This window comes from Odocoileus virginianus, chromosome 4, assembly GCF_023699985.2.
Source record: "Odocoileus virginianus isolate 20LAN1187 ecotype Illinois chromosome 4, Ovbor_1.2, whole genome shotgun sequence".
NCBI lineage: Eukaryota > Metazoa > Chordata > Mammalia > Artiodactyla > Cervidae > Odocoileus > Odocoileus virginianus.
The window spans coordinates 85731858-85757337 of NC_069677.1; the positions used below are offsets into that span (position 1 = coordinate 85731858).

At 46.7% G+C, this 25480-nt stretch overlaps 1 protein-coding gene, 1 non-coding gene and 1 pseudogene across 14 annotated transcripts in view; 2 read left to right on the plus strand and 1 right to left on the minus strand.

The window, feature by feature from the left end:
- Nucleotides 1–3857: 3857 nt before the first annotated feature.
- SETD4 (SET domain containing 4) overlaps nucleotides 3858–25480 on the minus strand; it is a 102849-nt gene continuing 81226 nt past the window's right edge. For 10 of the 13 annotated variants that reach the window (XM_020913811.2, XM_020913787.2, XM_020913793.2 and 7 more), the window contains 10 exons: nucleotides 23676–23771; nucleotides 18547–18584; nucleotides 13768–13856; nucleotides 11803–12232; nucleotides 10857–11031; nucleotides 9104–9185; nucleotides 8144–8224; nucleotides 5274–5411; nucleotides 5019–5142; nucleotides 3858–4131 (listed from right to left, as the gene is read on the minus strand). In XM_020913811.2, coding sequence (XP_020769470.2) covers nucleotides 3997–4131; nucleotides 5019–5142; nucleotides 5274–5411; nucleotides 8144–8224; nucleotides 9104–9185; nucleotides 10857–11031; nucleotides 11803–12232; nucleotides 13768–13856; nucleotides 18547–18584; nucleotides 23676–23771 — 1388 coding nt within the window. In that variant the 3' untranslated portion in view covers nucleotides 3858–3996. The remainder of the gene's footprint in view (nucleotides 4132–5018; nucleotides 5143–5273; nucleotides 5412–8143; nucleotides 8225–9103; nucleotides 9186–10856; nucleotides 11032–11802; nucleotides 12233–13767; nucleotides 13857–18546; nucleotides 18585–23675; nucleotides 23772–25480) is intronic. The other 3 variants (XM_070466951.1, XM_020913839.2, XM_070466952.1) reach the window with 3 other exon arrangements.
- TRNAC-ACA (transfer RNA cysteine (anticodon ACA)) lies at nucleotides 14610–14681 on the plus strand. The gene has a single exon. It is a non-coding gene; the product is annotated as a tRNA-Cys (tRNA).
- LOC139034911 (U6 spliceosomal RNA) lies at nucleotides 24967–25053 on the plus strand (annotated as a pseudogene).

A 25480-nucleotide genomic window follows, 5' to 3' on the forward strand; every position in this document is an offset into this window, starting at 1 on the left:
GTATGAGGTCTGTGGTACAGTCACACAGGTGTGTGTGGTATGAGGTCTGTGGTACAGTCACACAGGTGTGTGTGGTATGAGGTCTGTGGTACAGTCACACAGGTGTGTGTGGTATGAGGTCTGTGGTACAGTCACACAGGTGTGTGTGGTATGAGGTCTGTGGTACAGTCACACAGGTGTGTGTGGTATGAGGTCTGTGGTACAGTCACACAGGTGTGTGTGGTATGCTGTCTGTGGTAGTCACACAGGTGTGTGTGGTATGGTGTCTGTGGTACAGTCACACAGGTGTGTGTGGTATGCTGTCTGTGGTAGTCACACAGGTGTGTGTGGTATGGTGTCTGTGGTACAGTCACACAGGTGTGTGTGGTATGGTGTCTGTGGTACAGTCACACAGGTGTGTGTGGTACACTGCATCGTAGTATGTGGTATGAGGTCTGTGGTACAGTCACACAGGTGTGTGTGGTATGGTGTCTGTGGTACAGTCACACAGGTGTGTGTGGTATGGTGTCTGTGGTACAGTCACACAGGTGTGTGTGGTACACTGCATCGTAGTGTGTGGTATGAGGTCTGTGGTACAGTCACACAGGTGTGTGTGGTACACTGCATTGTAGTGTCTAGTATGACAATACTGTAGGTGACACTGGTGTGTAGCACACTGCTTTGCTGCCTGTGGTACGACGACACTGGTGTGCGTGATACACTGGCAGGGACACAGAAAAGTTACATCAGGCCTTCCTCCTAACCTTGTTCCCTTTAACTCACACGTGACCTCCTGGATCTGCAAAACAAAGCTCTTTTCCAGTAAACCCACAGGGTGGCATTCCTGACAAAGCTCTACATTCAAACGTCAGCTGATAAACCAGAATAGGTTTTGTTATACTTCCTCCTCGGGACAAAACTTACTGCCCCACACTAATCTACCACAGAATGTAGCCGCTGTTTACCAACCGAGGGGCTAAAATAAATCCCTCACTTCTGTGCCAATGGCCCCTTCGAAGGGGTGTCCAGGTGCTTTGATGAAAGCCGTCTTCATGGAATTATAGCCCTGGTTTCCTGAAAGGTCATTCCGTTTCCAGCTTCAGTCTGAAGCAAGCCTCCTCTATGTCTAGCTTGAAAGATTCAAGGACTGCCTCAAACCATCCTTAACCTCTTGGCGTCTGTCCCCTCAGCCAGTCAGCAGCCGGAGGTTTACCAACCACAAACTCTGGAACCAGACACCGACAAGGGCAGGAGTGTCAGGAACCTCAGGCCGGCCACGGCCTAGGAAAGAGAAAACAAAAAAAAATGGTGATGGGGGAGGGGCGGTGAGTGAGAGAAGGGCGCAGACGGCGCCGCTGGTGGAAGACACAGCGCTGCCCCACGCGGGCCAACCGCTGTGGCCCTCAGAGGCCGGCACGGACGAGCCCGGGGAGGCCTGCCTGCGATCCACCCTGTGGGCCACACTGTCCACCAGGAGCCACGCGAGGCTTGGCAGGAGTCGGAATGCATTTCCACACCAAGCACCATCTGCACACTGACGGTCTTATATTACTGCGGTTTTTCTCCAATTAATTTTTATTGGCGCATAGTTGGTTTACAATGTCGTGTTGGTTCCTGCTGTACACAAAGCGAAACAGTGATATGCACACATGCACACATATACACATTCTTTTCTTTAAGACTCTTTTCCCGTAATGGTCAGTACAGAGGACTGAGGAGCGGTCTCTGTGTCCCCAGTAGGTTCTTGTTAGACTACTGTTTTCTTTCCAAACGAGGGTAGATCTGTTGCAGATGATGAAATAGTTCTCATTTGCAAAGGTCTGAGTGGTTGTTTCTTGTCACTGTCCATTTTTTCTAATCATGGACAACGAAAGCACACAATTACCACAGGGGTCTATCAAGTTTTTCTTGTCAAGGGGAGGCTTTAGTTTCAAAAGGTGTAAAGCATCTACAAGCAGGAATTAGTATGTGTGCGCTCACTCACTTAGTCAGGTCCAACTCTGCGAACCCATGGACTGCAGCCCACCAGGCTCCTCCATCCACGGGATTTACTGGGCGAGAATGTTGGCATGGGTTGCCATTCCCATCTCCAGGGGGATCTTCCCAACTCAGAGATCAAACCCACATCTCTTATGTCTCCTGCATTGGCAGGCAGGTTCTTTACCCACTCGGGAAGTCCAAGAATTAATATATTTAGGTCCTAAATGTCTACAAAGACAGAACAGGAAAATAAATGACGGTGTAGTGCAGGGCCAGTGCGCCGTGGCCCATGGCCTGAGCGTGAGTCAAGCTTCACTAGGACACACCATGCGTTTATGTCTGCACGCCGTCTATGACTGCTGTGTCCTACAGCTTGGACAAATGCCCCAAAAGCTTCATTATTTACTAGTTTACAAAAATATTTACAATTTTACCAAGAAAGTTGGCAAATGCATGGTAGAGCATATCCTGAACACGATGCAGCTATTAAAAAACAAACGCAACACCAACTGCATCTATGAACAGGGAAAGGGGTTCACGATACAACAGTGAAGATGTTTTATTTCTAACTCTGACTCCCGAGGTGCCCAGCACAGTGGCAACAGGGGTGGGTAGCATCCCTCCCCAACCTCAGGGCCCCAGCTTCTCTGCAAGTCCCCCTTCTTCTGACTTATCCAGGGGTCCCTGAGACCAAAGACTGCTGAGGCCTGAGGAGGGGACACGTCCCCTTCCCACCCCAATCCTAAAAAGGCTAAAAAATACTGTCTGGTAAGGATCAAGGTTAAAGCATGCCCGTTTTGTCCTAGGTCGGTCTCCCTACACACAGTCCCTGAGCCAAGCAGAGGGCCCCACTGCGGCCGAGCTGTGCAGGGTGGGGCTGGGACCCCCAGGGAGAGCCTGCACGGGGAAGATCCCGGGAACAGAGCTACCAGAGCTGTGCGGGATGAGCCCCGAGCACAAAACTTGACCTCTGATTCCTCCCAACACCCCCATTAGAACAAAGAAAAGCAGCAGGAGAAAGGAGTCAAAACCCCACCACCAACAATGGCCTTCCCTGGTGGCTTAAACGATGAAGAATCTGCCTGTGATGCAGGAGACCCGGGTTCAAGCTCTGGGTCAGGAAGATGCCCTGGAGAAGGGAATGGCCACCCACTCCAGTGTTCTTGCCTGGAGAATCCCACGGACAGGGGAGCCTGGTGGGCTGCAGCCCACGGGGTCTCACAGAGTCAGACACGACGGAGGGACCGACAAAGAATGGTGAGGGGAGGACACCGGCTGAGCAGAGATTCAAACACATTCCGGAAAAAACTGTAAACAGAGGGAAGACTGGAGAGGGGGAGGGGAGGGGGAGAAGGCGGGGGGGGGGGGGGGAGCACCCCGTGCTGGCTCCTCCACCCCGCCGCTGGGTGGGAGCACCCCGTGCTGGCTCCTCCACCCCACGAGCACAGGGAACCACCCCCCCATCCCAATCCAACAACCTCATTTTCAGATGTTCAATCAAGGGTGAAAAATTCAAAGTGAGTCACTCCAGCTCAGGGCAGCTGAGTCCCGGGATGGCTGTAGCTTGCCCACAAGCCCACTTCAAAAGCCAGAATGCTTGGGGTGTGGTGCGGGGCTCTGAGCACAAAGCAGCACAGCCTCTTGTTAGCACACACAGAGCCCGGGCCGACCCTGGCTCCGTCCCAACCTCCCCTCCACGTTCCAGGTCGCACTTTGCTCAGCCATCTTCCTCCAGGACTGACCTCGAGTCACCCCACGGGCATCAGAAGGGCCAGTGGGACAGGCAGCACAACGCCCTCACCAACCATTTCAGGGCCCCGGGATCATCCAGCACCTGCTGAGTGCCTCCACGTCCCCAAGCAGCCACTGCCCCCCACAGACAGACAGAAGCACAGGGATAGGACTGAGCAGGTAACTGTTTAATAGAAACTCTTCGGTGACTCTCAGTGAGTCCATATAAAATAAACCTGAGTTAAAAAATGTGGAAAGAAGTCACACCCACCAGAGGAGGTGACCTTATGCACGTGGTGAAGTGTGTTATGTAAAAGCTGTTTGCAAGGTGATCAGGACCTTGGCAGAGGCCTGGAGAATCTTCAACTCTTCGGTCCGCAGTGTTTCTACCAAAGTCAATTGGTTCATCAAAGCCACTTCTTCATCCTTCATGCGAGAAACCTAGAAGTTATTTTTAAATGTTCTTTTTAGTGTAGTAAAATACACGTAAGATTTAAGACCCTGATCAGTTTTAAATGCACGATTCAGTGGCAGTAAGGACATTCACAGTGTTGTGAAACCACAGCCACCATCCATCACCAGGACTTTTTCATCTTCCCAAACAGAAACCGCACCCATTAAACATTAACTCCCCACCTCCCCCTCCCCAAATCCCTGGGAACCACTAGTCTGCTTTCTGTCTCCATAAATTCTGGAATACCAGACCTCTCATTTAATTGGAATCATACAGTATCTGTCTTTTCATGTCCTGGTTTATTTCACACAACACAATGTCTCCAAGGTTCAATAAAATCATTTTTTAATCCCAGTAATGTTTTCATTCAAATGCGCTGATCCCTCATTTAATTAAAACATTCACCACACAAAGGGGAAAAGAGTACCTTAAAAATCTGTGAAAAAGAATTCATGCACTAATTCACCTACTAAAAGGTATGTATGTGCTGTGTGCTAAGTCGCTCAGTTGTGTCCGACTCTGTGACCCCCATGGACTGCAGCCTGCCAGGCTAGTCTGTCCATGGGATTCTCCAGGCAAGAATACAGGAGTGGGTTGCCAGGCCCTCCTCCAGGGGATCTTCCCCACCCAAGGGTTGGAACCCCGTGTCTCTTACATCTCCTGCACTGGCAGGTGGGTTCTTTACCACTAGCGCCACCTGGGAAGACCACTAAATGGTATAAACACATGTAAATAGTCAAAAACACAGATTACATCAGCACTTATTTACTAAGGCATTAACAGCACCCCAATAAGGTGGACTATTCCTATCCAACAAGTTACAAAACAACTTCTCAATCAAAACACTTAAGAATGAGGTATTCCTGAATAATACCTTTTGAAGCACAGCATTAGTCTCCTCTATGAAATAACGGCATATTTTCTGGGCTACGTCCAAACTTGTCTTCTCATTTGTATCAGAAATTATTTCCCCAAGAAGTACTTTTTTCCAGCATGTACTAGAACCAAAAATGTTCAAGGTCATTTCAGGAAGTTCTCAAAAATAAAGACTTTTCCACTTCAACACAACACTTGTCTTATTTTTCCAAAAACATAATAAAACTCATCCCATCAGCACAATCCCTCAAACCTCCTGCCAATGTGCAGGTCCTGAGTTGAAGCAGACACAGTAGACAAGAAACAAGGAATCCTGAGGATCAGAAGCAAGAAGCTGAGTTTTACTAGCATCACAGTCCTTTGGCTCACGAGTAAGCGGAGCCACATCCACCTGCCACAGGGAGAGAACAGAGGACAGATAAGAAGGTGAGTCCAGAGCCAGAGGACCACAGACTAAGGAGCAAAGGCACGGAGTGGGGGGGGGGGGGGGGGTATTTTCTTCAAATGACAGCATCTCCTGTCACTAAAAAAAAAAAAAAGACAACAAACTCAACACACGACATGTTTCACCAAGTAAAATGCTCAACAGATGGAAAAGAGGAATCTACCATGAAGTCTTTTTCACCATGCAGGTCATGCCAATTTTATACTAAGAAAGTCTGTAGGAAATGGGGCTCGGTGGCTGGTGGGGACACAACTTTCTGCAGGCAGAACAGTGCTGCTGTGCCCGGGTAGGCAAGACACCGAGCAGGAGGTGGCCAGGCCAAAATCAACATGCCGGGAAGAAGCACAAAGAGGGAGGAAGCGGAGTGGACAGGTTCCGGATGCAAAGAACATGGATGTGGACGCGGCCGAGGAAGAAGAGACAGGTGAGGGCTGCACCTTTTGAGTGCAGGGCACAGAAGTTGCTGAGAAATTCCCCACAGCCAAGTCACACAAATATATAAAGTCTCAGATGTCTTTAGCTTTAGAGACAATGGTGGCAACCTCAGGAGCCGACAGGTTCTTAGGAAAGGAGGGAGGAGAGGGAGGGAGGAGAGGGAGGAAGGGAGGAAGAAAGGACATTGCTAAGTGCTGGGCACAGCGTTTCCTATGCAACTGCTATCTGTCTTAACCCTCATGACTGCCCAGCAAAGAAAGCATTATTATCCCCATCTTTTAGACACAAACTGAGAATCCAGAACAGTAAGGAACTGAGCCTAAAGTGACAGAGCTAATGAGAGGCAGAAATAAGTGTGCAAACACCGATCAGGCAGAATCCCAAATGCACGCTTCCTCTGCCACACCGCTCCAGTCAGTCAGAAAGAACTCCAAGGGACGGCTTCTCTGGTCGTCCAGGGGTTAAGAATCCTCCTGCCAATGCAGGGGACACAGGTTCGATCCCGGGGCTGGGAAGATCCCACGTGCCTCCAAGCAGCTATGCCTATGTACCACAACTACTAAGCCCATGCTCTAGCGCCTGAGTCATAACTGCTGAGACCGTGCACCGCAACTATACAAGCCCGAGGGCCCTAGAACCCGGGCTCTGCAACAAGCAGCCAGCCCAATGAGAAGTCCATGCACCGCAACTAGAGAGAGCAGCCCCAGCTCTCCTCAACGAGAGAAGGCCCTCCTGCCACAACGAAGACCCAGAACAGCCAGTAATTAAATAAACAAAAATTTTTAGGGGCGAAAAAAAAAGGACTCCAAGGGAAGGAAAGAGCCCTCAGCAGGACCCCTGGGAAACATCCAGTTGCTTTTTTTAAATCCGAGGTTGACATGTCTTGAAAAACCACTCGTATCTTTTTCCAAGGAAGATGCAAAGAAACTTACGTAGTGGGTACACATGAGATAAAATGAAACGGAAGACGAATGGATGGGGAAAACAAGACAAAGGAAAGACGTGGGAAGGAAAGATGAGAAGGCGAGTCAGGAATGAGTCGGTGATGACCCACATGCCTCAAAATCCGGCACACTACAACGGATCACTGATTTGCCTGAGTTTTCTAGCAAGCAACAAGACGAAGGCAGTGTGTCGGATACAGAATTCAGCGTCTACTGAGAAGAAACACACGGTTTCTGGTGTGGAAACCCGGAGGGGGTGGTTTTTCTCTCCCTGATTCCCTAGGGAAACGTAGGCAACGTCACAGGCGTGACCGGAAGGAGCACCGGTGCTTCCGGGTGCCGACCTGAGGGCTCGTCTCGGCGCCAAGGCACCGAATCGTTCCCACAGCTCGAGGACGGGTTCCGCCCCCTCCAGGAAGTGCCCCCGGCGGTTTCTCTCACCTGAGCTTCTGCTGAGTAGCGGCGGGGGCTCCGGGGCGCACAGCGCAGGCCTCTGACTACGCTTCCCACGCTAAGGGGAGGACCAGCAGCCTCCCGGGAGTGCTGAGGACCCGACCGGGACGCGCGTCTCCAGCGGGGGCTCCGCTACCTGCCTGCCCTCCGGAGACACCCAGGGCTCTCCTCAGCAGGGGTCAGGGTCTGCCCTCAAGACGGAACCGGGCGGGGCCCGTGCTCAGGAGCCCTGTCAGCTTCTGGGGGAAAACCTACCTACTCAAGAGATTTTCCTGTGCCCAGCGTCAGTGCGCACACTTTCTTAAGTGTTCAGCCTGAACAGCTAACTGCAGGTCATCCGGGTTGGGGTGGGGGGGCGGGGAGTGAATATCTGTAGAGAGACCAGTTCTCAGGACTGTGCACTCAGATTATGACTCTAAAACCAGACACTTCCAGAAACCGTAGAAAGCTAGACATTCCCCACGCGGGGCAAGTTACACAAAGAATGTGCATGCTAAGTCGCTTCAGTTGTTTCTGACTCTTTGCAATCCCATGGGCTGTAGCCCACCAGGCTCCTCGGCCCATGGTATTCTCCAGGCAAGAACACTGGAGTGGGCTGTCATGCCCTCCTCCAGGGGATCTTCCGGAGCCAGGGATTGAACCCGCGTCTCATGATCTCCTGCACTGACAGGCGGGCTCTTTACCACTAGTGCCACCTGGGAAGCCCACACGAAGAATAAGCAGCCCCAGTATACAAGGGCGTTTCTTTCTCCTCTGAAACAAGGCGTTTGAGTGTCGGCCAAAACAAAAGCCAAAGTTATGTCCAAATTGTAGCGGCAGCTGGTGACCAACAGACAGGGTACTTACAATTCTTCAGCTTCCAGACATAACAATTTAAGAGCTGTGAGCAACCGCCAAGACGGTCCATCCCATCCAAAGGTCAGATTCCTAAAGCAGAAAAAGGACAGGTTATGTATCGATCACTGAATCTGTGTCCTGCACATGAAACTAACACAATGTAAATCAACTACACTCCCATACAAAATAAAAATTAATTTTAAAAAACGACAAATCCGTCATTGTGACACTTCATTACATCCCAGTAAATGGCTCAAGGGCCACACATTTTTTTAAAGGGGCCATTAAACATGGTGCAGCCCACAGTCTTAGTCACAAAGACAAAAGAGAAAAGTGGGTCTGCCAATACTTAACTAGAAAGCTCTTTCGATATGGTAAGAAGCTGAAGCTAGATGAGGAGACCCTAGTGAGACGGATGAAGAAAAGTCTGGGTTATCCCGAGGATCAAACCACAGTGGCATCACAGCTAGCTTGGGCCTCACTCTGCTGCTGGACTATTGAGAACTCAGTTTTATCTAAGGAAAATCTGCAAGGCGGGGGCGGAGGGGGGGGGTCGTCTCAAACCCAGTTTATCCCATTTGGTGTGTAATCAATCACCTCAGCACCTCCCATCCCAAGAGCCTGCACGCAGTTGCTGGGTGGCTGACGGCCAGGCTGGCTTGCAGGAGCGATGCCACACTGCCTGACTGCATGTCAGCAACAAGCACACAGGGCCACCAGTCAGTACATACAATCATTTAAGACGTCAAGTCCCTATCTCAGGTCCCCAGAAAAGTCCCTTGTCAAGTATCTTCCCCTAGTTGTATGCCCCACCATACATCAAGCACAGTGTACTATATACAGTAAACGCTCAATAAATAGCTACCTGTCACCAGATCTGAGCCAGGAGGCCTCTCACACCTTCAAAACCTGAACTCTCAATTTTTCATCAAGACTTCCTAAAGGAAAAATTTCGATAGAAACACTTACTCTATAAAGTCATGATCCTCCAAAATGGAAATCTTTTTGTTCATCTGTTTATCAGTGGATAGAAGATATTTAACAAGCATATCTGCATTTAAAAAAAAAAAAATCAGGCTGAGATGTAGAGCATAAAATCCAGGCAAAAAGGGAGACCCTTCTCAACTTACTTTCCATCCCATCAGCAATTAAGACACATGTAAACAATTTTACCTCTCTCACATCAAAAAAAAAAAAAAAATCTAGTCTTTTGGTCCAACTCAATGAGGTCATGACTTAGCCCTTGAAAGGCTGCAAGAATTACTAGACAGCAGACAAAACATCCACTACCTCAGCTCCTGCTCCCACAAAGCAAATCAACCCCCAAAATCGGGGAATGAAGACATGACAGGGCCAGTGGAAAGCCACACCCACTGAAGTACAGGCTCCAGACAATCATGAGGAAATGTTTCCAGGCTTCGGGTTTTTAAAAGTCAGAATTCAAAACTATCTGGATATTAGTGATTGCAATCACAAACCAACTAAAAATGATGATGTGAAAATTAGCAAAGCTTTTTGGGGTAACAGGATAATGAAGGATTTTTCTATTTTTTATAAAAATTTTTTTATTTCTTTTCCTTACATGAAAAAATAAAGTGTGAATTTTGTTCAAAATATTTGACAAATCGATACTGCATGGTCATCAATACTAAAAGTTATTCTGATAATACAATGCTAGTCTCAAAGCTAGCTTTCTAAGAGACCCAGCCAAGACCCAGTTTTTGCTGTCCTATTTCATTTTGAAAAACACTTTATTACCCTAGCTAGAGGATGGAGTGGTAGCACTTTGACTAAGTTTCTATTTCCACTGAACTTATATTAAAATTACTTCAAATTATACACTCGGTAAAGCCTCAGCCATTTCTTCAATGTCTAGAAAACTGCTTCTCTGCTGCTTTAAGAGAAGGGGGAATAAATCAGCCTTCCATGTATTATTTTTAATACTATATTTGGAATTTTTACAACTTTAATATGTATTTTTAAAATATGATGACAATGATGCTAAGTAACAACACAAATGGATTCCATTTTTTATCACAGCCTTAAACCCCTTCAAACAAGGGTTGTGTGTAACATTTATCCTGTGATTGGTGCAGTGTGATTACACACATGGGTATTTCATGAGTCCTTTTTACTTGGAACTCTCTAATTCTGCACTTTATTTTTTACAGTGCTCCCATTCTTTCTTCAACATTCATTTATTTATGGAGCTGCACCAGGTCTTGGTTGCGGCCCACAGCATCTTCGTTGTGTCATGCGGGGTCTTTAGGTGTGGCATGTAGGCTTAGTTGTCCTGCAGCAGGTGGGATCTTAGTTCCCCAATCAGGGATCAAACCTGTGTCCCCAGCATCGCAAGGCAAGTTCTTAGCCAGTGGATCATCATGGCAGTCAAGCCCCCCACTGCTCTATCTTTGACAACGTCTCAGTACAAAATTTCCATTTCTTGTCACTATATTTCCCTAGGAGTTTTCCTTTGTTTTCATTCTACTGTCCAACCTAATGCAATGAAGCTTTTCTTAGTTCTTAACTTCAATATGGATCAAAACTATGTTGCTTTTACTTCAACACTGAAATGGCATGGTCAATAAGAATTAGGATAGCCCTACCTAGGAGAAAGTAACTGATACACATCTTAAGGTTTTATCATTTTTATAAAAAAAGAACCAGATTGGCAGCAGGAAATCCAATTATCTTAGTGATGAGAACCAAAGTCAGTTCCAACCTTTTGAGACATAAACACAAGCATGAGGATTGCGGATGGAGACAAATCCATACTCCAGGAGCAGGCGGTGGTTATCGTGGGGGCCATAGCAGATGAAAACCTCCTTGTGTCTGCCACAGCGTGCAGCCGTTCTAATTTCGTAACAGCGAGTTTCCTCATTAAATGCTGCCTTTACCTAGAAGAAAAAACAAAGTGTAAAACATATTTCTTAAAGCAAAGCAGAAAACCAGAAAGATTAACTGATCATATTCATTTAAGCAAGATGCAGCTTTCAAGTCCTCAGCACGGAATTTATTCACATGGAGAAAAAAATGCCACATCTGCATTTCTTTGGTTTGCCTCGATCTCAGTCCACTGGGGATATAGTCCTCTCCTTTAGGAGAGGGCAGAAGCCTGGGGAAGAAGAGGTCTCTAGCTGACTTCCAAAGCGGGATCCCGTCATGATTTCCCACAAGTATCCATCCAGTCAGAAACTGCTGGCTGAACACCTCCTCCGGGCCAGGCTCTGTGCTGAGCACCGAGGTTACGCCAAGTGCAAGGTAAAAGCCCTGTCTTAGGCCGCAGAGCTCCGAGGGAAAGGAGCGAGACCCTCAGCGATCACAGCTAAACCCTGAGAGCCATGCCACCGAGTGTGGAAGGGAAAGAGACAGGAAAGCAAGTGAGGCTTTGGTCCGAGGTCTGAAAGGATGGGGCGCTGCTGGCTCAGACCCTCCAGGGGACACAGCACCAGACTCTGCAGGCCTGGAGAACTGAGTCGGGAACTGGAGCAAGGCAAAAGGATGCTTGGAGGGGGAGACAGGGTCAGGAGGAAGGACAGGAGCCTACCTGACCTCACGGCAGGGAGGCTGACCAGCTGCACCGTTCCCTGGGCTCTGCTCACTCCTCCGGTCGCAGGTTCTACATGGCCCCACTGAAACCGAACCCGGTCCCCCGGGGGATGTCTCACCTGGACGTCGGGGCTGTGGTTCAGCAGATCCAGGTAGGGGGCGAGTGCGCAAGTGTCTGGCTCTGGGGAAAGGCACAGCCGCGGCGGGCGCTTCATGTACACAGCCCTGGTGTTGACGGTGCACCAGGCCCACCGCAGGGCGCAGTAGCTAAAGATGCTCTCAACGGCCTCAGAAAACAGAGGCTGCAGGGAGGAGAAAAAGCCTCGAGAAGAAGAAAAGAACTCCCACACGTGGCTTCTCTGCTCCCAGGCCTTTGCTTTCAAAGGGCTGGGGAGAAGATCCACCACTTCCGGCTCCAAACAAACTGGGCAGGTGTAGGCCTTTGGTAAAACCTCCAGGTAAGGCTTCCAAGAAGACCGATCCCCAGCGTGCTTTTCTGACACTAAAAAGGTACACAAAGCCAGCAGAGGAGATGGAGGAGGCTGCCACCTTTTAAAACGAAAATCCAGATTGGAAGAGTTACTTTCATTCAAAATATGCAATAAGCAAGAGATGCAGACATCCGAGGGCTTAGTTCTGCTTCCAGAGGGGCTGTGGCCAAGTGGTCAGTACACTCCATGTTCACCGAATGCATCCAAGAGAGGGTCTTCCTTCCTCAAGAGCCTCCTCCTGGGACCACATCCCAGTACAAAGACCATGAACAAGCCACACTGATACAAGAACTGGCTCACTAACCTGAGTTCCAGCTTTGTTTGCAAGAGATTACTTTCTGCAAAAACCTCTTTGCTTTGAACTCTATTCTCCAATTTTAAAGCTGTTGCTGGAATTTCACTTGTTTCACTTTAGTAAGGATGTAAAATTGGGGGAGACAGGGAATAATTGGTAGAAAGAACCTAGACGTGCCCCATTTCGACAAAGAACCCACTGGGCACCTGTAGCTATTCCAATTCTTGCTTTTTAGTTAAATAATATTGAAAATTCAATTCCCAGTCATGGGAGCCACATTCCAAGTGCTCGTTGGCCATATGTGGCTACCATCCTGGAGAATTCAACATGAAACATTTCCATCACTGTGGAAAGTTCCATTGTGCAGTAATAACACAGGCAGAAAACTGAATAAGCTCATTATATACCTGTTACAGTTCTGAAGTTTTTGGTATTATACTCACCCATCCTATTGCAAATTATATATTGCTATATTTTTGTTTATTACAGATAAAAAGAGCTCATGTTGCATGAGTGTATTTAGAAAAGTTTTCATTAATCCTTCAAGATTACATGGATTCCTATGTAACCATGCATTCTACTCAAAACCCCATAACACAAAAAATGTTAATACCAATAGCATCCTTGGCTCTACTCAGGCTCATGAAAATATATCAGCTTTCTTACAAAAGTAAGCCAGAGGGGCTTACCATGGGTTGAGAAACAATACAATATTTCAACCTTTATCATTTAGAAACCTCTTATGCTGAGGACCTTCCTCAATCTCTCCTCGGAAACCCACCCAAAAGAGAGACCCTCCCTATAACATAAGCCAGAAGATAGTTTGCAGCTCCTATGCTGGCCTCCTCACTTCTATGCCAGATCTAACCAGTTCCTTCATATTGTCAACAGCTCCTCACAGCTGAAGGAGTATTCAAGCAAGTACAGTCAGGGGAAAACTAAAAGCATAAATAACATTTGTCAAGACCTACACCGGTCGAGGAGTGGAGTGCTGTGCGTCAAGGCACTCAGTTATGGTGGATATGTCTATGCTCCCATTTAATCCTCATTTTTCAGTAAGGTCAGCTCTGGATTCAAATCTACTTCCCAAGCAGCCTATTAACAACCTTAAAAATGCAGTTTACCATGAATTAAGAGTCAACTTCATAGAATAAACTTCTCACATCACTTCTGATATATACTAGCCTCACAAAGGGACTGGGTCCTAATGGACTATGTCTAAGCTGACATACTTGCTGACGATATAAACTTGAAAAGAGAAACATCCGCGCCAGATGAGCAGGTGAGCGGTCACTTACTTAGCAATGTACGCCCCTAAGTAGCTTCTGATCACTGTGTCCGTGGTGAGCAGGCAGCTCGCAGGCAACGAGATAACCGTCTGTCCCTCCTTACCAGAAAGAAAGTAAAGTTTAGAACACCCGTGCCTGGGGGAGGACCTGAGTGAATCTTCTGAAGTCCCTGATTCCACAATCATCTATTAAGAATCCAGCGGGGCCCAACAACAGACGACCGAAGAGCCTTCCAGCGGACGGGTTCCCCGGGGCCGTCAGGAGACGCCGGCAGGACTGCTCCCACGCCGGGCACTACAACCCCAGCTAGAGTTAGAGGTTAACTGTGTGACTGACACCCACCACCACTCAACCTTCCATCAGAAAGGAATGCAGAAATTCTCCCGCGACTCAAGTCAGTGTTCCTTCAGGTTCTTACACCAGGAAATAATGCCACCTACAGGCAACAGACAGAAACCACGCCAAAAATTTCTTCCAGTGAAATGCGCATGCCTGGATGTCTATTCCCAGAAACGGCATCCTTGCCATATAATCTGTGACAAGTAGCTGCAGAAAAGGCAAGGTCAGCCTCCAGCACAAGAATTTCACTTGTTCACCTGCAAAAGTAGAGTTTTCAGTTTCTCTCATTGAGATAGAAACATAGAAAAATTAAGATATCAAGGACTAGACCAGTAGAAATAAAGCATTAAGCAGTGATCAAGACCATCCCCAAAAAAAAGAAATGCAAAAAGGCAAAACAGTTGTCTGAGGAGGCCTTTAAAATAGCTGAAAAAGAAGCAAAAGGCAAATGAGAAAGGAAAGGTATACCCATTTGAACGCAGTTCAAAAGAATAGCAGAGAGAGATAAGACTTCCCTGGTGGCTCAAATGGTAAAGCGTCTGCCTACAATGCAGGAGACCCAGGTTCAATCCCTGGGTTGGGAAGATCCTCTGGAGAAAGAAATGGCACCCCACTCCAGTACTCTTGCCTGGAAAATCCCATGGATGGAGGAGCATGGTAGGCTATGGTCCATGGGGTAGCAAAGAGTCAGACACAACTGAGCAACTTCATTTTTCACTTTCCTCAGTGATCAATGCAAGGAAATAGAGGAAAACCATAGAATGGGAAAGACTAGAGATCTCTTCTAGAAAATTAGAGATACCAAGGGAACACTGCATGCAAAGATGGGTGCAATTAAGGACAAATATGATATGGACCTAACAGAAACAGAAGATATTAAGAAGAGGTGGCAAGAATACACAGAAGTATACAAAAAAGATCTTCATGACCCAGATAAGCACGACGGTGCGATTACTCACCTAGAGCCAGACATCCTGGAATGTGAAGTCAAGTGGGCCTTAGGAAGCATCACTACAAACAAAGCTAATGGAGATGATGGAATTCCAGTTGAGCTGTTTCAAATCCTAAAAGATGATGTTATGGAAGTGCTGCACTGAACATGCCAGCAAACTTGGAAAACTCAGCAGTGGCCACAGAACCAGAAAAGGTCAGTTTTCATTCCAATCCCAAAGAAAGGCAATGCCAATGTTCAAACAATGTTCACAATTGCACTCATCTCACATGCTAGCAAAGTAAAGATCAAAATTCTCCAAGCCAGGCTTCAAAAGTACGTGAACTTGAACTTCCAGATGTTCAAGCTAGATTTAGAAAAGGCAGAGGAACTGCCAACATCCGCTGGATCATCGAAAAAGCAAGAGAGTTCCAGGAAAACATCTACTTCTGCTTTATTGACTACGTCAAAGCCTTTGACTATATGGATCACAACAAACTGGAAAATTCTTCAAGAGATGGGAATACCACACCACCTGACGTGCCTTCTGAGAAATCTGTTTGCAGGTCAAGAAGCAACAGTTAGAACCAGACATAGAACAACAGACTGGTTCCAAATCGGGAAAGGAGTATGTTAAGGCTGTATATTGTCACCCTGGTTATTTAACTTATATGCAGAGTACATCAAGAGAAAAGCTGGACTGGATGAAGCACAAGCCGGAATCAAGATTGCTGGGAGAAATATCAATAACCTCATATGCAGATGATACCACCCTTATGGCAGAAAGTGAGGAAGAACTAAAGAGGCTCTTGATGAAGGTGAAAGAGGAGTGAAAAAGTTGGCTTAAAACTCAACATTCACAGGATGCTCAGGGCTGGTGCACTGTGATGACGCTGAGGGATGGGATGGGGAGGGAGGTGGGAACGGGGGTTCAGGATGGGGAACAGATGTACACCCATGGCTGATTCATGTCAATGTATGGCAAAAGCCATTACAATATTGTAAAGTAATCAGCCTCCAATTAAAATAATTTTTAAAAAAAACTCAACATTCAGAAAACTAAGATCATGGCATCCGGTCCCATCATTTCATGGCAAATAGATGGGGAATTAATGAAAACAGTGAGAAATTATTTCTTTGGGTTCCAAAATCACTGCAGATGGTGACTGCAGCCATGAAATTAAAAGACACTTGCTCCTTGGAAGAAAAGCTATGACCAACCTCGACAGCGTATTAAAAAGCAGAGACATTACTTTATCAACAAAAGTCCATCTAGTCAGAGCTATGGTTTTTCCAGTAGTCATGTATGGATGTGAGAGTTGGACCATAAAGAAAGCTGAGCACTGAAGAACTGATGCTTTTTAACTGTTGTGTTGGGGAAGACTTGAGAGTCCCTTGGACTGCAAGGAGATCCAAACAGTCCATCCTAAAGGAAATCAGTCCTGAATACTCATTGGAAGGACTGATGCTGAAGCTGAAACTGCAACACTCTGGCCACCTGATATGAAGAACTGACTCATTGGAAAAGACCCTGATGCTGGGAAAGACTGAAGGCAGGAGGAGAAGGGGAGGACAGAGGATGAGACAGTTGGATGGCATCACCAACTCAACAGACATGAGTGTGAGCAAGTTCTGGTAGTTGGTGATGGACAGGGAGGCCTGGCATGCTGCAGTCCATGGGGTTGCAAAGAGTCAGACACAATTGAGTGACTGAACTGAACTGAAGAAACCAGATAAAAGATCTTGCTTTCATCATAACTGACACCTAAGTTGTTTAAACATATCAGGCAAGTCTCCTGGTTTCATTTTCTGGTCTCCTTGTCTGTCAATCAAGACTGAGCTGGGACTTTCCCGGTGCTCCAGTGGTTAAGAATGTGCCTGCCAGTGCAGGAGACACAGGCTCAGTCCCTGGTCTGGGAGGACCCCACACGCCACGGAGCAACTAAGCTCATGCACTCCAGCAGCTGAGGCCCACACACGGAGAGCTCATGCTCCACAACCAGAAAGGCCAGCACACCACGCAAGGAGTGGCCCCCGCTCGCTGCAACTAGAGAAAGCCCATGCGCATCAACAAAGACAGTGCAACCAAAAATTTTTTTTCTTTTAACTTTTTTAAAGAACAATTATCTTCACACACAATAAAAAGACTTGAGTTGGTACGGTCACTAATATCCCTTCCTGCTCTGACATCCCATGTCAATAACAAAAAAAAAACCCTCTGAACACAATGTTCTATATCTTAATTGAGATAAATGTCTTCATCGTCAAAACCCCATCAAACTGGACACTTAAAATGTGTGTATTTCACTACATATAAAATACATCTCAATTTTCAAAGTTTTTGCGAAAAAGCCACAATTCAAAGTACATGTAAAGTAACTGCCAAACACCATTACCTGATCCAAACAACAACTACCCATAGTCACCACTATATTCATGAGAGGTATATTTCTCACCTTTAAAGCCTGCTACAGAATAGTCATATACCACCCCTCAAAAAGAAAAATACTGCTCAGCAATGTGAATGGTGAATGTACTTAAGACTATTCAACCGCACACTTAAAAATGGTTTTGATAGTAAATTTTATGTTATGTGTTCAGTTCAGTCGCTCAGTCGTGTCCGACTCTTTATGTGTATTGTACCACAATTAAAAATGAAAAAAAAAAATTACGATAGCATAATAGAATTACAACTTTAAAAGCTACCATTCTTTAGGTTAACCCAGACACAGCTGGGTTTTATCTAAATTAAGGAGTAAACATAAAACAATTTTTAAACAGAAAATTTAAATAATTGCAAAGAAGGAATTCATGTCTAGCTCTACAGAAAGCTGCGCGTTGGATGTCCTTTAACTAGCACGTAAGAACTAACAGGCCTTGCAGAGCAGCTGTCATTTCCCTGCTCGCTGTCCAGCCTTGGAGACCGAGGCCCAGAGGGCCAGGGGCCTCGCCCGGCGGAAGGGGACCCCTGGACAGGCTGGGAGGTCGCCTCCCCTGCCTGCTGGGCTGCTGGGTTCTACTTACTACGGAGGCTCAGATTTGAGCAGCTCCCCTCCAGCCCCAGCCCACCCTCAGCACATTTAAAACACTATCAGACTTACAAAAGCTGCCGCGGCCGAGATGGCTAGTCACACACCCCAACACACTTTCCCTTCTTGCCCTCACTGGGTGCTGGCAGGTGAGATGCAGCTGGAACCTCATGGCTGAGCGGAAGCCCGCCCCTCCTCACCCCTTGCTCCCTCTAGCTACCCCTGGAGCTGAGCTGATGGAGGCCGGACCACGCCGGCTCAGGACCACCCACCCAGGCTCGCGACCTGCCGGCCGAAGAAATGTGTGCTGTGACCCTGGCTTTGTTTCTTGCGTGCAGCAAACAATTCTGACAGAACTGCAGTCAAAGCCCTCCATTAAGTTAAAAAAAAAACTTGTATGTCTAAAATATTTTCCATTCATTTGACTTGAACCCCAAAACCAAGCAGAAACATCCACTTTGGGTTTCAAGGTAAGAGAGAAAATCTCACCCGCAGGGCTGTCTTGCTCATCAGTCCTCTTCCTGTACCTACAAATGCAAAGAGAGAAAAAAAGGATAAATCCTACGACAGCTTCAAGGTCTTAGAGATACTATTCTGTATAAGAGATGTGGGTGAACTTCAAAATGACACAAAGCTGAAGCAGAGTGTCTCGCATCCTTTGACTCCCCGGGGAAACCAAGGATCAAGAAGCTATTCTGGACGATGTCTCGACCTCCTTTTGGGTTTATGATCCTTGAAGGGCAAAGTCTGCCTTAGATGTGACACCTAAAGATGATCATCCTCAAGCAGAAAAGGTGCTAGGTCTTATACAGGCCACCTGAAGCTGGACTCTCTCCCCTGTGGTCTCCTGGCCGAGGTGGAGGACCAACTCCCCAGGATACCCACCCAACTTCCGAGGCTGGACCCGCAGGTTACTTCTACCCGTTACCAGACCCAGCGCTCCAAAGGAATGATTAGTCTTTGGCTGAATGACCACTAAAGCCCACTCAGGTGCCACAAAGCCTGGGGCTGTGCCGTGCCCTCCCCTCCCCAGACAGACAAGCCACAAGCCGCGCTCTCCTTGACCTCACAAGCCACGAGCCACGCTCTCCTTGACAGGACAAACCACGAGCCGTGCTCTCTTTGACATGTCAAGCCATGAGCCGCGCTCTCCTTGACCTGACAAGCCACGAGCTGCACTCTCCTTGACCTGACAAGCCATGAGCCGTGGTCTCCTTGACAGGACAAGCCACGAGCCTCACTTTCCTTGACCAGACAAGCCACGAGCCACGCTCTCCTTGACAGGACAAATCACGAGCCGCGCTCTCCTTGACCTGACAAGCCACGAGCTGCGCTCTCCTTGACCTGACAAGCCACGAGCTGCGCTCTCCTTGACCTGACAAGCCACGAGCCGCGCTCTCCTTGACCAGACAAGCCACGAGCCACGCTCTCCTTGACAGGACAAGCCATGAGCCGCGCTCTCCTTGACCTCACAAGCCATGAGCCACACTCTCCTTGACCTGACAAGCCATGAGCCGTGGTCTCCTTGACAGGACAAACCACGAGCCGTGCTCTCTTTGACATGTCAAGCCATGAGCTGCGCTCTCCTTGACCTGACAAGCCACGAGCTGCGTTCTCCCAGACAGGACAAGCCATGAACCGTGCTCTCTTTGACCGGACAAGCTCAGTGAGGTAGATCCAGGACCAGCTGCTCCCACGAGCCAAGGCCTTGACCAGAGCACAGTCATGACACTAGCTCCCCTGGTGGCTTTGGCAACACCACCGACATCCCTAAGTTTACCCCTCCGTGCCCAGGGCTCCCCTCCTGCCACAGTCAGCTGACAGTTTTTCTGGAAGAGATGGGCAGGATATGACTTGCAAGCATTATATGAACTCTCTCTAGTCGTCTTCTTAAAACCACGGTTTCTGACTTTTTTCTCTCAGCTAGTCGTTGTGGTTGTTCAGTCACTAAGTCATATCCGACTCTTTGTGACCCCACGGACGGCAGCACGCCAGGCTTCCTGTCCTTCACTGTCTCCCAGAGTTTGCTCAAACTCTCAGATAGGAGGGAATATAATACAGTGAAGGTCAATGCCTGTAGGACTAATGGGAGGTCCTAGATCATGAAGAGAATTCTTGCCTCAAGTCCAGAATCAGGTGTCTGGCAAGTTTAATTGGATGAGTAGTCCTTCCTACCTAGAAGCATACTGTCTGCTTGAACACATGCTTCTGGTTTTAAGAACTTAATTTCTTCTGTGTGTCCCACAGTAAAGTTAATCATCCCTGTGGGCCAGAACCTTTAAGAACCTTAAATGGGAGAAATTTTTTCCTGTGGAGTCCCTGGTGGTTCAGCTGGCAAAGAATCCACCTGCAATTCGGGAGAGCTGGGTTAGACCCCTGGGTTGGGAAGATCCCCTAGAGAACGGAATGACTACCCACTCCAGTAATCTGGCCTGGAGAATTCTCTGGACTACACAGTCCATGGGGTCGCAAAGAGTCAGATAAGACTGCGCAACTTTCATTTTCACTTTTATCCTTTAAAATTCATGTGCTAATTTAAGTGGAAATTCCTCTCTAAACATATATGAACAGAACTCAGCAGGCGGAATAAATCCAGAAGGTACTTTACCTATATGTCCACAACACAGGGTTCAATAGACCAGAAAACAGATCACAGTAACTTGTACTTACTAAGCCAAGGTAGGAAGTGGTCATTAGAATGTTACTAGACTACTCACTGCCTTATAATTTCTGCTGCCATCTATCCGAGAGGCCCAGATTTGGACAGTGCTTTTAGTGTTAAAAGGAAATATTGGAAAAAAATAAAAATAAAAGGAAATACCGGGGTCAGCTCCCAAAGCATAAATCAGATCAAAGTCTAGAGACTGAATCTTGATTGTAACTTGGGAATCCTGCCTTGATGCTCCACAAACTAATTCCCCAGAATTTCATACATTTTGACAGACTCCCATGAATATTCTCTCTGATCCTACACTGATTGAAAGCTAAAGATACAGAAAGCACTTAGGGAAGGTGTTGTGGACTGACTGTTTGTGTCCCCTTAAATTCAAGTGTTGATTTCCTAACCTCTAATGCAACAGGTTTAGGAGGCGGGACTTCTGGTAAGTGACTAGGTCAAGGGTAGAGCCCTCATGAATGGAATCTGTGCCCTTGTAAGAAGAGAGAAGAGAGCTCCTCTCGTGAGGACACGAGAAGATTCACAGAGCAGGAATCAGTCCTCACTAGATACTGAATCTGCCCGCACCACAATTTTAGACTTCTTAACCTCCAGAACTGTCTGAAATAAATTGCTGTTTAAGCCACCAGGTCTATGGTAATTGGTTACAGCAGCCCACAATGACGACGGTTCCTTGCCCCCAGAATTGTAAGTGCTGGGTTCTGCTCACTGCCGAACCACTTTGCTTTAGCTCCGCCATCACCATGAATCTAGACGTGGGCCCAGAGGAAGTTGTTGCCACTTTTAAAACTGCTCACTCTTCACTGCTCTAAATCATAGACAGATTACTTATTTTCAGGCATTCAATTGAAACCATATGCCAATTCCGGCTTGGTCATTTTAAATCTATCCTTCTTAAGGCAAAGTGACACTCAGGGAGTAGGCAGGCCTTAGGCACAGCAAGTCCACTCTGGACACTGCCTTTCTCTTGATCATCTCAAAGAATTCCACCCGGGACTTCCCTGGTGGCCGGTGGTTTAAGGCTCCGCCTGCCAAAGTAGAGGACACAGGTTCAATCCTTGATCCGGGAAGGTCCACATGCCCTGAAGCAACTGAGCCCATGCACCCCAACTACTGAGCCAGCACACGGGGAGGCTATGCTCTGCAACGAGACGCCAGCGCGATGAGAAGCCTGTGCCCGCAGCTACAGAGCAGCCCCCCAGCCCTGCTCGGGGCAACTAGAGAAAGCCCACGTGCGGCAACCAAGACCCAGCACAGCCAAAAATACGTGGAGTCTTTAAATACATTTATTAAGGAAAAAACTCCCTTCGGTAAAATCTAACAGCATGTTTTTTACTAGGCATTCCCTGACACACAGAAACAGAAAGTTAAACATTGTGTTAGAGGCTAATAAATATGACTCATCATCATAAAAAAGGAGCAATCCTAACAGAGAATGGTTCAAAATCAAGTATCTCAGCCCAGCGTCATCATGTATCACTGACACACACGGAACAACCTCACACACATCCCCGCACTAGACCCTCACTAGGAGCACATGAGGTAAACAGTTTATCTTGCGGGCATTTAAGGAAGTCCGTGTGCTCAAAGTTAAAGTACCTAATGGATACTCGAATGATCATTTTAATGGCCAAGGGAAACCTTCAGAGGCTTATGACTTAAGTGTTCTATAAGGTGAAACGTCTGCACCTGCCCGGTGATACTGAACTTCAAGGCCCTCAGCTCACAACCGTCTCTGTGCTACGGCAAACCCGAAACCCGTTTGAGGAGCACATCGGTCCTCTCGGTGGTGACCTCAAGCCCACTCGTGGACAAAGCTGGGTGGCCTTGTCTGAAGACACATGCCCACAGCCGCCAGCTCCCCAACTTCTGTGAGAGAATGTTCCGGAAGAGAATGCTGACCCAAACTTCCTGGCAAGTTCCTCAATTTTCGGTAAATGTTAATCCAACCTCCACAGGGAAACCCCTCAACTTTCAGAAAAGAATATTCACCCACCCCTGTTCAGTGGCTGTGGACGCCAGGGCCACACAGGGGCTCCCCCTCCAAGGCGTGGGGCTGGGGGGCAGCGCAGTTAAGGCTTCCCTCAGGGTTCCTCTCCTGGAGCCACCCACCCAGGGAATAAGCACCCCCGCTGGTTCTTTGGAACCTGCTGGCCTGAGAAAACTCCTGGGATGCACCTGAGCTAGGTGCACAGGACTTGAAAATCTCAAGAAACCACCATGAGTAGGTTGATGGGGTCACCAGTCACCATGTTACACAGCATCTTCCCTACAAAAACCCAGTGAAGACATTTCCCTCACGCCTATTTTCCAGAAATACCTATAGCTCTAGATGAGTAAACGATTTAGTTGTGCTCACAGAACACTAAGATCCAGATAACTGACCATGTACACTGGGCTGCTAGACAGAGGAGTCAAATTGGCAGCCCACCTCTGACAGGGCTACAGTTCAGCTCAGTCTCTCAATCGTGTCTGACTCTCCGAGACCCCATGGACTGCAGCACACCAGGCCTCCCTGTCCATCATTAACTCCTGGAGTTTACTCAGACTCATGTCTGTTGAGTCAGTGATGTCATCCAACCATCTCATCCTCTGTCGTCCCCTTCTCCTCTCACCTTCAATCACGGGTACAAGATGTCATGATTATGGCTTTTAGGTGTTATCCTTATCCCTGCCTTCATCTTATTTTTCTGTTCTCATTTCCCTCTTCTAAATTTTATTTCACCATTTTGGAATTTCTGTCCACAAGCCACTTAAAACTCATTTTCAGAATAAGGTAAAGTGTAAATAAATATTACACCTACAAGGCAAGAAGCCTGCCACGCAACAGAAGACGTGCTCCCAGAAAGAATACAGCCCGCCTGCGAGAATCACCCTGGTTCTCCCATCACCTGGGCCCATGTGTCTCTCAGGAGACAGGTGAATGAATGCCAGATCTTACCTGGAAAACAAGCAGGAATCAAGTTTGTATCTTCAAACTTCCTATCTTTCAGCCACTTCTTAAGCTCTATAAATTCAGGCTTGTAGCTCTCATTCACTAATCAAGAGAGGAAAGAAAACCTGGTGACTAAAATCACTATCTAATTGGATCACTCCAAACTGACAAGATGACTTTAAAATTCATATGGAAATGTGAAAGACCTGAAATAGCCAAAACCACTTTGAAATATTGATCTCAAAACTTTGTATCACTATAAAATGACAGTAACTAAGATTGTGTGATACTGTCATCAAGAAAGAAAAAGAAATCAATGGAATAGAAAGTCCAAAACAGACCTACACATATGCTGACAACTGGTGTTTTTTTTTAATGCAAGGGCAATTCCATGGAGAAAGAACAATTGTTGTTGGTTTTTTTTTACTAAATACTGCTAGAACATTTGAAATAAACAAATCATGGACTATAATTCCTGTTAAAACAAAGACCTATTGATACACGTAAAAACACAGAATTATCTCAAAATAATTATGCTGAGTAAAAGAAGACAGATTTCTTTAAATGCATACTATATAATTAAATAAAACCATAAAACACAAATCAATAGTGAAAGCAGATCAGTGGTTGTCTGAAGATGGAGGGAGGGAGGGTTCAAAGAGGTGCCAGATGAAAGGATTACCAAGGGAAATGAGAAACTTCTTAGGGTGGTAAATAATGTTCATATCTTGACTTTGGTAATGGCTTCCTGTGTGTATACATATGTCAAATTCTATCAAATACGTGACATTCATTGTGGGCTAGTTATACCTCAACGAAAGTGTTTTCTTAAGAAACATATGATCCAAAATATAAGGCTCCTAAAATAGGTTATCACAACCTAAAGAAATGAGTTCACAGTAAGAGCATTGAAAAAGCAACTACTATACCCCCAGGACTGTTAACCACTGTGGAGGACGTCCAACATGCTCTTCACCCTCGAGAGGTTAATGTTTTGGTTGGGTAAAAAAGACTTCTACAAAAACCAAGTGGAAAACCAGAAGCATGGAAACTGGGTGACATTAGTGAGAACTGGAAATGGCATTACCGAAAACATAAAGACCTCAACTCAGTCTCAAAGGTGAGAGAGAAACGCAACAAGCTGGGAGAAGGGAAGAAAGCTGGTTTGGCTGGAGAAAGACTGAGGAACGGCAAATGTGGGGGAGGTGGGTAGAGAACATACTTTCAGCACAAGGAGTGGAAGGGGGAGCCATTTAGAAAGGGAGTTGATGTCAAACAGCATACAAGAGACAATGAGGTGCTCGCTTCGGCAGCATATATACTAAAATTGGAACGATACCTGCGCAAGGATGACAAGCAAATTCGTGAAGCGTTCCATATTTTTATGCACTTATGGACACCTTATTTTCAACAAAGGAGACAAGAATATACAATGGAGAAAAGACAATCTCTTTAACAAGTGGTGCTGGGAAAACTGGTCAACCACTTGTAAAAGAATGAAACTAGAACACTTTCTAACACCATACACAAAAATAAACTCAAAATGGATTAAAGATCTAAACGTAAGACCAGAAACTATAAAACTCCTAGAGGAAAACATAGGCAAAACACTCTCCGACATAAATCACAGCAGGATCCTCTATGACCCTCTATGACCCATCTCCCAGAGTAATGGAAATAAAAGCAAAAATAAACAAATGGGACTTAATTAAACTTAAAAGTTTTTGCACAACAAAGGAAACTATAAGCAAGGTGAAAAGACAGCCTTCAGAATGAGAGAAAATAATAGCAAACAAAGCAACTGACAAAGA